This window comes from Oryctolagus cuniculus, chromosome 3, assembly GCF_964237555.1.
Source record: "Oryctolagus cuniculus chromosome 3, mOryCun1.1, whole genome shotgun sequence".
Taxonomy (NCBI): domain Eukaryota; kingdom Metazoa; phylum Chordata; class Mammalia; order Lagomorpha; family Leporidae; genus Oryctolagus; species Oryctolagus cuniculus.
This window is the reverse complement of record NC_091434.1, coordinates 76,291,866-76,307,638: the sequence shown is the minus strand read 5'-3', so window position 1 is coordinate 76,307,638 and position 15,773 is coordinate 76,291,866. Positions and strand designations below refer to the sequence as shown.

The following is a 15,773-nucleotide window of genomic DNA, read 5'->3' as shown; positions in this document are numbered from 1 at the left end:
TGATATTTATTTATATTGAATACTATATTCTTTATGGAAGCACAATTCTAAGGTTTGATATAAGACAACACCCAGCCTTTAAATAAACCACTAATTCAGAATTAGGATATTTATAAAATTACAGAGAGCCAGATTTTTCTATTGAATGCTTATCCATCAATACCATTTTTTATATCACACATGATGAGAGATGAGAAATGTTGAGGATACTTTGTAGATATGACTACACAAGTATATGGATGTTAAAGTATACAAGTATACATTATACAAGTATAATAAAGTGAACAAATAAAGTGAAAACAATTTTCAATAGCTAATGGTAATTACATGATGTTTGATACAGGGATACATTTTGATGCACTCGTTGTTGAAGGAATGAACACACAAGCACTCTCTTTTATTTGAATAAAATCCTTAATTCTTCTTTGACTACGTATAGACAACATGGCAAAACACACAGTGCAAACCACTGATTGACATGTTTGTCTCCAGAAACAAAGGAAGTGGTGGTAATACTCCCTTACCACAATCCCCAGACTTTCATCCATTTAAATCACTTCCGGAATTTGTTTTGTATACGACATTATTTTCCTACCTATCCTGGGTAACAGTTCAAATAAGTCGGAACCAAAACAGATTTCTAAGGCAATGAAGGTAACCTCAACACACCACATTTTCTGTGTCACTCATCAACTCAGATCTGTCACTTGTTCCAATTCCAGTGATTTGCCAGTTGCCTCCCAGGCAGATGTTTCCTGTCTTCTCTCATGTCTGCATACCTGTTTATACCCTGCTCTGTGACACTGCCAATGTCCTGCTTACTTCGGATGACAATGGCACTTTACAACTGACTTGCTGAGTTTCTCTTGTAACAAACAACAGATTCATGCTCCATATTTACACAGGGAACACCATTTCCTTACAACATTTCCATGTGACTCTACATAGGCTCTAAAACTCACTCAATTTCTGACTCTAGTAGTATAATTCTTGTCATTAATTCATTTTAAATATAAACTCCAGCAAAAATCCCATCAAAGCCTACAACATTAATTATACCTGTTTTGATTCTACCCCTAATTATTTTAGACCTCTTTAAATGCCACTATTTCTAATTTGTCCTAAAGCTTGCTCCTATTTTTCCCCTATTGGATCAATATAGACTACTAGGGGATGTGTTAAACTGAATATTATTATCCATTTAAGAATTACAAATTATAACGCAAACAAATGATGATGACCTAGGACTGAACATTTATTTTCTTGTCTTTCCCATAGATGAAAGCCTAAAATGTTTATCTCCTAGCAACTGAGAGTGGAATGGTAGCTCCCTACCATAGGCTGTAAAGAGTAGGAGGGAGTGTAGAATGGGGAAAGTTGGTCAATGGGTATTAAGTTATAGTTAGAGGGGCCAGCGCTGTGGCACAGTGGGTTAACGCCCTGGCCTTAAGCACCGGCATCTCATATGGGTGCCAGTTTGAGACCTGGCTGCTCCACTTCCAATACAGCTCTCTGTTCTGGCCTGGGAAGGCAGTAGAAGATGGCCCAAGTCCTTAGGCCCCTGCATCGGCGTGGGAGACCAGAAGAAGCTCCTGGCTCCTGGCTTCAGATCGGTGCAGCTCCGGCCCATTGCGGCCAGCCAATTGGGGAGTGAGCCATTGGATGGAAGACCTCTCTCTCTCTCTCTGCCTCTCCTCTTTCTGTGTAACTCTGACTTTCAAATAAATAAATCTTTAAAAAAAAAGTTACAGTTAGAAAGGGAAAACAAGTTCTGGTGTACCCCATCTCCTAAAGTTGCACTTGATTTATAGGAAAAATTGAGCTGTATATGTGAGTTTTTTCATACCTACACAATGACTAGTACTAGGAAGACCCTCAAAAGATATTACATAAAAATGGAGTTAATAGTAGGTTTCATGAAATTATCGCCTAGATAGTAACTTTTGAAGTCACAGGGAATTAGCAAGACTTAAGCGACATTGTAGCACAAATAACCTTACAGAGTTATTCTCTCTCTGTCTCTCTACCCACCTTCCCCCATCGGTCTCCCTTCCCTGCTTCAGTGTTGACTATTTACCTGGTTGGCAATAAGAAATGAAAATCAATTTGGTACCATGCTATCTCAAACAATAATAAAATAATTTTACTGAGGTAAATATAAATTTTGCAGGTATGAAACAAAAGCTGAGTCAAATCATGATGTTTTAGCCATGAATCTGATAGCTGCCTATTAAATGAATAGATTTTTAGCTGACCTAATCATAATGTAGATAAAGCTCAAAAAATTTTTTTATTAGACATAGTAAATTCTTACTTCTAAGTTCAAAATATTTATACTCTTTTAACTGATGTCATGCCAGAATTTATTCTAGTGACTGTATTTGAGATTAAACATATTCTTACACTATGTTATTTGTCATATAGACATTACTTTGCCAAATTATAAAATATCTTAATAACCTGAGGCTTTAAAATATAATCATGCAATTTATAAATATTATTTCTATCTATTTCTTTAAGGCCAGAAAGTCCCTGCACTGTAAAATAACTACTTGATTCCATTATCTTGCAAAGGGGTCTTAATTTTTAGTGATATGAAACAAAACTCTTAAATAACAGAAATATTCTAGAATTTTCTGGTAAAAACAAGGAATGTTTTATAAGATTTTCAAGCATCAGTAGATTTGCTTATAGTTTTCCTTATAAACCCAATAAAGTATAATCGCATTACAGCTTGGCATGCAATAGTAAGATGGAAACAGCAAAATGAGCATGCGCAGCAAATTTTGTCTACAGTTGAGCTTGGTAACTAAGCAACATTGCTATATGCCTATTTCTCTAAAAGAGGCTAAAAAGAAAGACACTGATGCTATATGTTACGTATCTTCAAAGTCACTCAAAATTGTTAAAACTTTAAAATCCAACCTACAAATTCCAAGTATATATTGTCATTCAAACAATCCAAAAACATTTTTTGAAAAAGTCAATATATTAAGCAATTATTTGTACTTCTGTTTCTGGCCAAGGTAGACTAACAGGGACTGGAAGTGCTCACTCACTCTCATTCTCTCTCTCTCTCTCTATCTCTCTATCTCTATCTCTATCTCTATCTCTATCTCTCTCTTTCTCCCTTGTTCAAACAATAAAACGGAGAGAATACATGCAATACTGGCTTTGAAGACACTCGGCATTTGGTCAGGACATTGTCAGATACTAGGAATTAGCAGAGAAAAGAAAGCAAGGTCCCTGATTTTGTTAGTTTACGCCTTAAACTGCTTGTCTGGGGGATAGACAAGGAGTATCTCTGTACACTCCAACAGAAGAAGAAATGCAGCTGAGAGTACAGGAGGGAAACCCAGGCGGCAGTTGTGCATGTGACAGGGTACCACAGGACAGACCGCTGACCAGAGAGCGAATGTTGCAGATTTTGTCAGGTTCCCCTCCAGCACTGAGAAAAATATTCATCACTGTGTGTGTAGGGGAAGTGCCTGAGGCTGAGACTTGGAGGGAATACCACCCAAACATTGTGCCAGAATAGTGCCCATTCCTGCCAGCTATGCTAGGGTACATTTCATCTGAAATGGGGGCATCTGAGTAGAGGATTTCGAAGGATCTTCATTTCTTAAGTAGGGAATACTCAGCCTTAGACTAAATGCTACTCTGATCCTACCTAACAAGTCTTCAAAGATTGGAAGATACAAAAATATCAAATTCTTCTTAGATGAAGTCGCATTTTTATGGGAATACAAAACTTTCCAGCATCAAACAATGTAAAATTGATAGTGTCTGGAATTCAATTCAAGAATGTCAGGAAGGCAGAAAAGCAGGACTGTATGATAAAGAGTAAAGTTAATAAAGATTATAAACTTGGAGATATAGCAAAGGAAACTATTCAAGCTAAAATCAATAAGCTGATTCTGTAATTCATATGAATTACAAATGCTTTAGAAACACTAAAACAGCTTTGAAAAAGGAAACAAAGTTGGAGAACAACCATATTATGACTTCAAGAATTATTATAAAGCATAAGTAGTTAAGAAACTTGTAGTATTGTTGTAAAGAAAATTAACATAATAGAGCTGAGGAACCGACTCACTTATATGTGGCCCACTGATTTTTGACAAAGGTTTGTAGGCAATTTAGTAGAGAAAGTATATTTTGTTCAAGAAATAGTGTCCAAATAATTGCATATTTGCATTAAAAAATCTCTACACAAAACTCACATCTTATGCAAAAAATAACTACAAATTGTTAATGGACCTGACTGTCAAAAATGAAGCTATATGCTTTTAGAAAAATAGGAGAAATATATATCTGGCGTTGGTTTGGCAAAAATTTCTTAGATGTGACACCAAAATCATAATTTTTTTAAAAGCTGAAGAAGTCTTGATAAACAGCAAATTATTAAATTAAAAATTTCTGCTTTAAGAAATATTCTTAGGGAAATGAAAAGACAAGTTATATACTGGGAGATAATGTTTGCCAACAATATGTATGATAAAAGGTTTATACCCAGACTATATAAAGGGCACTCAGAATTCAACAATAAGATACAAATTGCCTAACTTAAAATGGTATTTATTAGAATGGCTAAAATCAAAGGCCTGTCATATCAAATATTATATTGGTTTTCCAAATTAAATTAAAAATGAAACTCCTTTCTCAGTTTACGCTAGGTTAATTGCAGATTAACCTACTCCTAATGTATAGTTTACATGCAACTTAATTTCTTTAAAGTGTATGAAATGTCTTCAAAAGGAAGGTCATGGAAATAAGTTACATGAAAAAACTTACGCATGAATTTCAAAATTTTTCTCACTAAAGTAAGTTTATCTTTTAATCCCACACTCCCTAAGCTAATGTTCAAAGTGCTCTTTGACTCTTCAGAAACAATTTCAAGTTTGAACAGTTCTTACATTTTTAGTGGGAATTCCTTTATACAAAATTAAATCCCAGGTCCAATTTTATCTTTATGAGATGATAACATTCTTACCTAGAAAATGAAAATTAACAGTAACAAAGCTTTGCTTATTATCACTCGGTACCTGAGCTTCTTCTTGTTGCTTTTTAAGCTGTTCAAGCATCTGCTGAAATTCAGCTTCTTTCTGCTCTGCCTCTTCCAGTGTTGCCTGATTCTGCTCCTCATAGGCCATGGCTACCACAGCCAGGATCAGATTCACCAAATAAAAAGAGCCCAGAAAAATGACTAGAACAAAAAATATCATGTATGTTTTTCCAGCAGCACGTAGTGTCTAGGGGAAAAAAGGATAATTTCATTAGTTTTTAGTATAATGTTCTCAAGTAAAGATTTGTTCACCACAGTCATGAGACAAAATTTATTTTGGCCAAGATTCTTGTTTTGGTGTTAAAAATGCATAGGTACACAAACATGCACAAAATGAGATTATCTGAAGCTTGATTGCAATGTTATTTGGTATAAATACAATTTTAGTAAACACTGGATATATACTTAGCTCCACAAAAATGCTCTTATTGGGGTTCACAATGCAGGACAACATTACAGGCAAAAACTGTGTTGTGAGTGGGGCTCTAGTTCTACAGCAGTCTACCCGAAACACTGTCTACAATGACATCTTTTTTCTCTCATTTTCTAGCCTCTGTTGGCTGTGGCTTCCATTTGAAATCTCTGTATAGTTGATTTTTCTTTTCACAAGTTGTTTATAATCTCTATAACTAAATTATGAAGTCCTCAAAGTCATGAACATTCCTTGCTCGCTCCATAGGTCCTGGCACAATATCTTTCATATAAGAAGTGCTCTCTTCCTCTCTTTGTATGTGTGTGTGTGTGTGTGTGTGTATACATATGTGGAAAGCTTCAAGAAGGTCATGGAAATTTTACATTATCTTATAATTCCATTTTCCATGATTATTTGGAGTCTCTTCATATACTGATATAAGGAGCAACTTGGATTCAAGGCACATTTGCTTTATACCAAACTCGTCTGTATTCCACAGCGTTACAAACGAGTATCCATACTTGTCATTTCATATGTTTTCATAAAAAACAGATCTTAGGCATGTTAATTTGGGCCTTACCAACTGATAAAGGTTTTCCCAATAGTCCTGAGTCATGAGTCGAAACAGAGACAAAAAAGCCCAGCTGAAGGTGTCAAAGCTTGTGTAACCATAGTTGGGGTTTCGACCAGCTTTCACACAGATGTATCCTTCTGGACACTGGCTACAGAGATAGAAATGAAGGAAGGGTCAACACAGAAAATACAACAATTTCAATCAATTTTGACTTATAGGGATTTCAAAGCCCTGAGTCATAGTCTGTAATAAATTTTCTTGCCTTCATTTTTGGAACACTGATTGCTCACAGTGGAACTTCAATGAAATCTATTGGCTTGTAGGGGTGACTAAGATGCCACACTGGAATCTGCATCCCACATCCCACACCAGAATGCATAAATTCCATACCTGGTTCTGCCTCCTGACTACAGCTTCCCACCAGGGCAGACCTTGGGAAACAGTGGTAAAGGCCCAAGTAATTGGCTTCCTGCTCTATACTTTGGAGATAAGGAAAAATATCCATCTATATGACTGGTGTATATTTTCCATTAACATCCTTAGGTTTCAATATCATACAGGTTCTCTATTTTACTAGGAAGTCTTAAAATATGTTTAAGTTCTATGGCATAAAACTCTCTATTGCTATCCCTTGACTTTTAAAACTTTTCTGTCTACTATGGTTTTCATGTAATTTAAAATTCTGTTTGGAATATATATTGTAAGTCACAGACGAGTAGGATGATGAACATTACAGTTCTCATTGAGGAGTGTGAGTGAAAAGAACTATTAACTAGACACACTCAGTCCTGGACACGCCTTTGGCATACATGAGCTCCTTCACTTAGCACACAGGGATTCATGTTATTTTAAGGATACCTAAATCTTTCAGAGCAGTTCACCAGATGGGCTTTCACTCTGAAGACCACGTTATTCTCTGGATCTTTTCCAGACAAAAGACACATCCATGTTATATTTTGAATCTTTTCCTTCCACAACAATACTCATTCCATCAGTGCATGCCAATACCAGTAAAAATAAGCCCATATTGTTTCCTTTACTGCATTTCTTCTACAACTCTAATAGGTTAACAGAAAAGGTAGACTATGGACCTTCACATATTGGGGCATTAATTTAGGTATTTCTTAATTGTGAAATTCTGGGGAAAAGGAACAATTCACCCAAAGGGATAATTTTAATCATTGAGTTTAGGACCAGTGGCAATTTTGTAAGATTAACAAGGAACATATTAGGTAGGCAATACCACTGTTTGCTTCACACATGTAAGGCTGTCCTTGTTTGTTTTGTCATACATACTTATTTTTCCTACATATTAAAATATGTGTACCTTACCCTGCATCAGAGCCATTTCCACAGAGTAAAGGATCATTTTGTCCATCCAAAACATAAAAGTGACCTGTTAACATAAAAAAATAGACTATTTAATTTAATGTTAACCCATTCACATTAGGAATAAATGAGTGTTTGATTATCTCTAATGGTTTTCAAAGTAGACAGCAATCAAGTGTATTTACTAAAGTGCCCTCACACCTGACGTTTCAACTATTTATTGTTGAAAACTCATTCAGAATGCTAAGATCAACATAATGTGGCAATAGTTCTTACTGTCATCTCCAATGTAATCCTTCCAGTCAAATGTGTTTGTTGTTACATTAACAAATGTCCCATTTGAATCCATTGTGCTGTTAAAGTAGGAAGTGGTATTGGTTTCAAAAGCAGAATCGCTTGGGGGCCATTGCAAACATTTATTCCTCAGGTTTCCCATAAACAGCTGCAGCCCAATTAGAGCAAACACGCTCAGGCAGAACACAGTCAGGATCATGACATCCGAGAGCTTCTTCACCGACTGGATCAGGGCCCCCACGATGGTCTTCAGGCCTGAGGAAAGAAAACTGTAGGTTAACTGGGGAAGAGCACACGATTTCTTCTTAAGAGACACGCTCATTATTTGGCTTCCCCCAAAATGATCACTTGGCTATCCATCTACTAAAGCTTCATGGATTGCCAGAAGGTTTGGGAAATAGAGGAAGAAGAGATTTTATATTTGCACTGCATGCTTTCTGGAGGTTCAATATGAAAGTATCGATAGCTAGGCAGGAAGTTTTTGCTTGCATGATTTTATGTACTGCCATGAACATGTTGAGACAAATTTGCAGTTATTTTTTTATTTCAGATTTTGTTTCATGAGGCTGCTTCCTTCCAATCTATTTGTTACACTAGCCTCCAAGTTACAGGGATATAGAGGAGAAAATAATTTTAATAAAAATGCCATGCCAAATGCATGCTGTTTAATAATCTTTTCTCCCTTAAAACAGGAGTTTTATTTTTAAAATAGGTCTACAGCGAATGATAAAATCCAAAATAGTAAAGTCACAGTAGCAAAGCTCTATCAGGACGCAAAATAAAAAAGAAAAACATTTATATAATAACTGCAAAGGATGTAGAAGAGAAAGAAAGAGAACAAAACAGCAAAACTAGTGTCTCATGCAAGTTTCTGTTAAACTCAAAGGCTGACTTTATAAATAAAATATAATTTCTAAAGTTTTAGGGACTGAGCTAACATTGAAACATCATTTGACATTGTTGAATGTGATGAACACAAATAATAAGCAACAAGGCCAATGCTCAAGATTTTCAATCTCAAGATTACTGTAGTAACTATGTCTAAAGTCAGCCTCGGTGTTTAACCCAGCTCTCACCTGGAATGACTGAAATTGTTTTCAGTGCTCGGAGAACTCTGAATGTTCTCAACGCTGAGACATTGCCCAGGTCCACAAACTCTGTCACATATCTGTAATAGGGGAGTTCACACACAAACACAATAACACACAAGAAAAGTTGGAGATATAAGGGGCCTACCGCCTTAACACCAGTTTCTTCTTACCTGGAATTACAGAAATAGTTTTCAGAGCTCTCAAGACCCTGAAAGTTCGTAGGGCTGAAACATTGCCTAGGCTTACAAATTCTGTTACATACCTGTAGAATTAAATCAGAGTTACTGATAGCTTCCACAAAGTTTACTGTAAATAAAGAATTTATGCTGGATTTGGCATATAGAGCCCCTTGGGTTTAACAAATTGCTTTAGGCCTCAGGGCTACATATGCTGTCAGTTGCTTTCAAGGAATAAAATTGTGTTGCTTTATTTTAGTGTAATCTTCACTAAGATGAATACATTTATTTGAAAAACTCATCAAAGTATAGTATTGCTTTTAGATTGTAGTCAATGAATAATTTAATTTTGATGAAAGAGAAAGACTAGATGACATTAAAGTAATTCCATTTCTTGTCATTTATAAGACATATTTACTTGTATACATATTCTCAAAATATATGAGGCTTATAGTTAATTTGACTAACAAGAAAATTAAAATTTTATGTATTTAAAATATGTCACAATAACCTGGTTCATGCTGAGACTATTTTTACTTCTTTAAACTTATCAAATTTTCAAAATTACTCACGCCATCACAATGACACTGAAATCCAGCCAGTTCCATGGATCACGAAGAAATGTAAAATCTTCTAAGCAAAAACCTCTTGCTAGGATTTTTATAAGGGACTCAAAGGTATAGATTCCAGTGAACGTGTACCTAGGAAGAGCATCCAAGCCAAAATCAACTATTTCATTTGCATTGTTGGATGTTTTCAAGTATGGCAAATTCTATCCTTTTGTGGTTTTTCAATACAGTGAAATCTTGTTTCTTATTTCTGCTTATTAGAGGATCCATTAGTTTAATTAATCTTATAAGCCTAAATAAACTGATGAGGAAATACATTCTTCAAGAATCTGATCTTGTTAAAATATTTCTTTTTAAATAATTGGTTTCACCTAGTAGACTCATATTTTTATGAGTATGTTAGTTTCATATATTTTACAATTAATATCAGTCTTGATGTTCTAGAGTGGCTCTGTCACATACAAATATAATCTAAGCCACACATGTAATACTCACATTCCTAATAGCCAAATATAAAAGAAGGAACAAATGAGCATAATTTTCATATTACATTTTATTTAAAGCAATATATCAAAATACTATCATTTCAACAATTAAGATGAGCCAAATTTCACGTTTCACTAGACACTTGTGACTTGGAATGCTTCATTGGACAATATGCTCTAAATGCAACAAAACTTGGATTTACCTATTTGTAACTAAATATTCACCAAATTTTTTTTGTTGACAGGAAGAGTGGACAGTGAGAGAGAGAGAGACAGAGAGAAAGGTCTTCTTTTTACAGTTGGTTCACCCTCCAATAGTCGCTGTGGCTGGCACGCTGTGGCGGCGCACCACGTTGATCCAAAGCCAGGAGCCAGGTGCTTCTCCTGGTCTCCCATGCGGGTGCAGGACCCAAGCACTTGGGCCATCCTCCACTGCACTCCCGGGCCACAGCAGAGAGCTGGACTGGAAGAGGGGCAACCGGGACAGAATCCAGCACCCCAACTGGGACTAGAACCTGGTGTGCCGGCGCCACAGGTAGAGGATTAGCCTATTGAGCCATGGCACCGGACATTCATCAAAATTTCTTAATGATCAGACTCATTTTAAGATTTTTTAATGTGTCATATGGAACATACACTTCACTTTTTTTAGCCTTGAGAATCAGGTATACAGTTATAAAGCTAATTCATTCATTCTCTCTCTCTCTCTCTCTCTCTCTCTCTCTCTCTCTCTCCTCCATTTCTTTTTTCTAGCTCTCCAAGAAATGTTTCAGTTTCCTAGCATTTTATGTGCTGGTTTACAGAATTGAAGGATAAATGAAATTCTTGATTCTAACCCTACAGCCATTACTATCTTTATACAATTAGACCAAATCACAAATTCAAAGTTTAGTCTCCAAAATGGTTAAATGGCATTTCTATTTGTTGTTTAATATAGTATGGTCCTACCCCTATTTACTTTGAATGCTGACAATATAAATTACTTCTGTTCTTCCAAAAATAGTTCAGAATACTTGTTTCCAACATTGTGCTCTTTAAAAGTGCTATTCTTCAGAGTGCTTCACCCAGGCCAGAAAACTGATTTACTCTTACTAAAATCTATCATATTTTCTAATGTACCAGTAGTTTATCTGTAAAAATGTTAAGGCAGTTATTTTTGAAATGTTTTCTATGGAAATTTCTCTTATACAAGACTACTTCAAAACAAACAGGAAAATGTAAGCATGAATCTTCAGATCTAATTTCCTTAGGTACTTTCTCTCCTCTTTTTCTGCTCCAACAACTCAACTGATTTCACATGGAATAAGAATAATTGTTATCTTACTATGAAGTAGATGACTACTATGAAGAGCTACATTTTCCAATACCAAGTTTAAGTTTGCTGGTGATTACTTTTGGATCTTTGTGCATTACACAGAGTTGCTATGACGTTTCTGTCTGGAGACATGGCTAGCCTTTCAAAAGATCTTAGAGACACCTCACATGTGTGTTCTGTTTATCATATCAACAGTTAGTGCCTTATGGTTACCATACCATGGTAAGTCTACGTTGTCTCTAAGTAAGATTTGTGTCTCTATGTATATTCCTGGTTTTGGACGATTTGTTGGGGGATTATTCAGAGTATAAAGTAAGCATTGGTAGCTGTCCAGGCAGGAGAGTCCTAGAGCTTAACAGATTGGACAGGTCAATGGGAAACAGGAGAGCTTAATCTTTCTTGGCTCTGTCCCACTAGGCTCCTGATTATGCTGTCACTTCTGTCTATGTCGCAGTCTTCTTCCTGTAATTATGATGTCTGTAGAAGTGCCTTGCCTTACATAATACTCCCGTTACTCTGTAATGTGGTCCTCAGGCTATTCTGTGTATGCCACATATTTGTACAGGGACTGTTACTGATGTCAATGATTGCATCTTTTAACTGAGTTATTTTTCTCTCTTCATGGGACACTGGCCTTTTTGGCAGCAATCACTACTGTTTTGCTTGTTTTCATGTTGTCAGGTTACTACAGATAATTGATGATGAAAACCTGTGCAAAATTCCCCAACTGAAAGATGCAAGTCAAAGACTTTTGTAAAGCTAAGATTATTCTCATAATGCACTTTGAAAAGAGAGGCTTAAATGTTCAATGACTTCCTTTACCTAACTTTTTAATAATGCTTTACAGATAAATGAAACTCATATGTTTAAATGCTCCAATAATTTATGCTACAGAAACACATAAAATAGTTTTATATAGGCGTGCCAATTTTGTTAACTCAAAAACTGCAAATGGTAACAGAGTTCTGTAAAATGGCTTGTCTCAACACAAGAACTGAATTCTATGCTACAGTGATTTCTAGACAATATTTTCTAGCTACTGTTTTAAAATCCTTTAACATGTTAAATCACTGACAGCTTAGAATGTTGCAATAAATCCTCACAGAAATCTATATAAATGGAAATAATAAGTGGAAGTATTTGGGGTTGCTGGTGTTGTAGTGCAGCGGGTTAAGCCACCACCTACAATTTTGGCATCCCACATGGGCACTGGTTCAAGACCAGGCTGCTCGACTTCTGACTTCTGATCTGGCTCCCTGCTATTTTGCCTAGGAAAGTTGAGGAAGATGGGCCTCTGCACCCATATGGGAGACCTGGATGAAGCTCCTGGCTCCTGGCTTCAGCCTAGTCCAGCCCAGGCAGGCTGTTGCGAACATTTGGGGAGTGAACCAGAGGATAGAAGGTCTCTCTCTCTCTCTCTCTACCTCTCTATCTTTCCCCCTCTCCATAACTCTGCCTATGAAATAAATGAATTAATAAATAAATCTGTTAAATATGCATATATATGAATTGAAAAAACACATTATTTTTTTTTTCACTTAACAAATATCTGATTACTTTATTATACTATACACAAATAACCAATATGACCTAAACATCTTTTGGTTCACTACAAAGTATGTTTATTTGACGCAAGTGACTCCATATGTGACTGACAAATAAGGGAATGATGTTGCTGTGATGTAGAAATTGTATTTCTTGCATAAATTTCCCCTAGCATATGATATTTTGAAATGTGGGGCATTTTTTCTCACACTGAAATTGAAAATCTTCTGCAATGTAGTTAAAAAAAGACCTAAATGCAAAATATTAACAAAAGTTTCTTCTTTCAGTGCAAGTATGGACTGGTTTAATGTGTCAAACGCTATGGTTTTAAAGAAGATGTTTCATTTCTTTTCCAAGATACATCTGCAGTACTTTAATTCACATGCTGTGTCTAAATTATCTACATGTATAAATATAACTTAGATATCTTAAACATCTCTTACCTCAGTACCTAAATATAAAAATACATAACCAACATGCCTACATAATAATACAGAGCTAATAAACTAAATGGTTTTTTACCAGAATGTGATAACAATATACTAAAACAGAAAATTTGAATCCATCAAATTACTCAAAGAATTGTACTTTATCTAAAATTGCTTGATTGAGCCTTATCTCTCAGACTAAATGATTAAGTTATTTTACCAACCATCATGTAGATATTAGTTTATTACCTAGCTTAAACAGATAATATCATACATTTGTTGGAATAAATACATACCTTAGTGATGAAAAACTTTCCCAAAGATCTCCTTAATCTTTTTGAAAATTATGGAAAGAACTTTTTACTTACAAAGAAGTATTTAGCCTGACTTCAAAAAGTAGAAACCATAAGTCAGACCATAATCACAAGGAAATGACAGGAAATTCACCTCAAGAAGTTATTCCTACTTACTCTACATTCTTCGTCCAGTCTGGAGGGTTACTCAAGGTCATAAATACACAGTTGGTCAAGATAGTGCACATGATAAGCATGCTGAATAAAGTAAATTATAGTTAAGGAATAAATGTTAGCATGGTATTTATGGTCACTTACACAAAATCCAATGCAAACAATCAACACAAGTTAACTATAAAATTACTCTTACTTATTCATTTTAAAACGGTGGTGATCATAGAATCTTGAAAGCCTTTCATACAGTGCAGGTGTACTCCTCCTCTTTTATTTCACATAATACACTCACAAAAACTAACTTAACAGAATGAGATCTGTATTTGAAGCAAATGGGAATTGTTCTGCATTCCAATCAGCTGTGCAAAATTTTACCACAAGGGGAACTCACCGTTCTCTAGCAAGCTTGTATGACATAAGTGTGGAAGCTGTACTTCAGATATAATTTAAAATATGACTTAGAAAAGGTTAATGAATGCAATATAAAATGCCTGAGATTGTTGATCCTGTTATATTCAAAGATTACATTAGTTGAGAATTCTACTGTAAATAGATACTCTAGTAGCCTGAGAATCCTGCAGCTCATTCCTTTGAAATTTACAACATAATAAAAGGAGATGGAATTTTTTTCTGACAAGATAATAGCATTTTCTTACTTTTTATTTTCATTTTAGACTCTAGGGGAACCCAATAGACCACCTGGCCATCCTCCTGTATCTAGTCCATATCATACCTGAATAGATGAGCACTATTATGAAGCTCTCCTGAGAGGTAGGTGCAATGATTTCTCTGGGGATCTCAATTCAGACTTCATCATAAGAAAATTTATGATTATTTTGAGGTAAGTATTTTAGTTTAAAGTATAAATAAGGGTGGGCATTGTGGCACACGGGATTAAGCTGTCACTTGGGACACCCACAACCCATATCAGTTTGAGTCATGGCTACTTGGCTTCTGATTCAGCTTCCTGCTAATACACCTGGGAAGCAGTGGATCATGGATAAAGTACCTGAGTTCCTGCCATCCATGTTAGGGACCCAGATGGATTTTCTCACTTCAGACTTCAGCCTGGCACAGTCCAACTGTTGCAGACCTTTGGAGGAGTGAACCAGCATATGGAAAATCTCTCTCTCTCTCTCTCTCTCTTTCTCTCTCTCTCTCTCTCCACACACACACACACACACACACACACACACGTTTGCTTTTACAAAACATAAATCTTAAAAAAAGAATACTTTCTAAAATCAAGCCGTGGAATGGGATAATTCAAATGTGCTTCAAAATGACATCATTCCCATTTGCCCCAACTCTAGATTAGCCAGTTTTTTAGCTAATGAATAAGCCAGCTTTGAGTTAGCTGATACAAAATACCCATGCTGGAACACTGTCTCAGTAAATTACCTTTCTATTATATCATTACTTAAAAATTTTCTTGAAATCCATTTAGTTCAGAGTTTTGACTTATACTTTTTGGCACTCTTGTAAATAGTTTTATATTTAATGACTTTTTGATACATGTTATCAACCAGGTACATAGACAGGTAGAAGGAGTTTGACAAATAGTTGTTGAATGAAGTAAGGAAAAGGAAAGGTGAAGGAACAAGAGAAAATAGGAATAAAGGGACAAATAGAAGAAAAGATAGATTCAGGTCAGAACCAATGAAGGCACAAAAGGTTGACCATTTGACAATACAAATAGTAATACGGATCAGCAGAGACTTTCTTCCTTTAGCAATGGTTATACCTGATCCCCTCAAGGTTAATGAAAGTGGCAATGAGATTTGTTCTTGTTCCTACATCATTATTATGGTTGCATATTTACTTTTAGAACTACAAAAGTCATGCAGCATAACCTTGTTATAAATAGCAGAAAATCAATGAGAACAACCAAATTAAACTAATAATGTTGCTATTAATCTGAAATAAAATTTGCATATTAAAATCAGAAAGATATTTCTAAGATAAAGACATAAGAAAGATTTTTAAGATAAAATATCAGAAAATATTTTTAAAAATCATTAGA

The 15,773-nt window shown here is 35.4% G+C and overlaps 1 protein-coding gene across 4 annotated transcripts in view; it reads right to left on the bottom strand.

The window, feature by feature from the left end:
- SCN3A (sodium voltage-gated channel alpha subunit 3) overlaps positions 1 to 15,773 on the bottom strand; it is a 117,696-nt gene that overhangs the window by 63,898 nt on the left and 38,025 nt on the right. For 2 of the 4 annotated variants that reach the window (XM_051848559.2, XM_051848562.2), the window contains exons 5-11: positions 13,754 to 13,844; positions 9,514 to 9,642; positions 8,751 to 8,842; positions 7,657 to 7,929; positions 7,384 to 7,447; positions 6,058 to 6,199; positions 5,046 to 5,252 (exon numbers count right to left, since the gene is read on the bottom strand). In XM_051848559.2, the coding sequence (XP_051704519.1) occupies positions 5,046 to 5,252; positions 6,058 to 6,199; positions 7,384 to 7,447; positions 7,657 to 7,929; positions 8,751 to 8,842; positions 9,514 to 9,642; positions 13,754 to 13,844 (998 nt within the window). Of the gene's footprint in view, positions 1 to 5,045; positions 5,253 to 6,057; positions 6,200 to 7,383; positions 7,448 to 7,656; positions 7,930 to 8,750; positions 8,843 to 8,935; positions 9,028 to 9,513; positions 9,643 to 13,753; positions 13,845 to 15,773 lie in introns of all 4 variants that reach the window. The other 2 variants (XM_070070740.1, XM_051848557.2) reach the window with 2 other exon arrangements.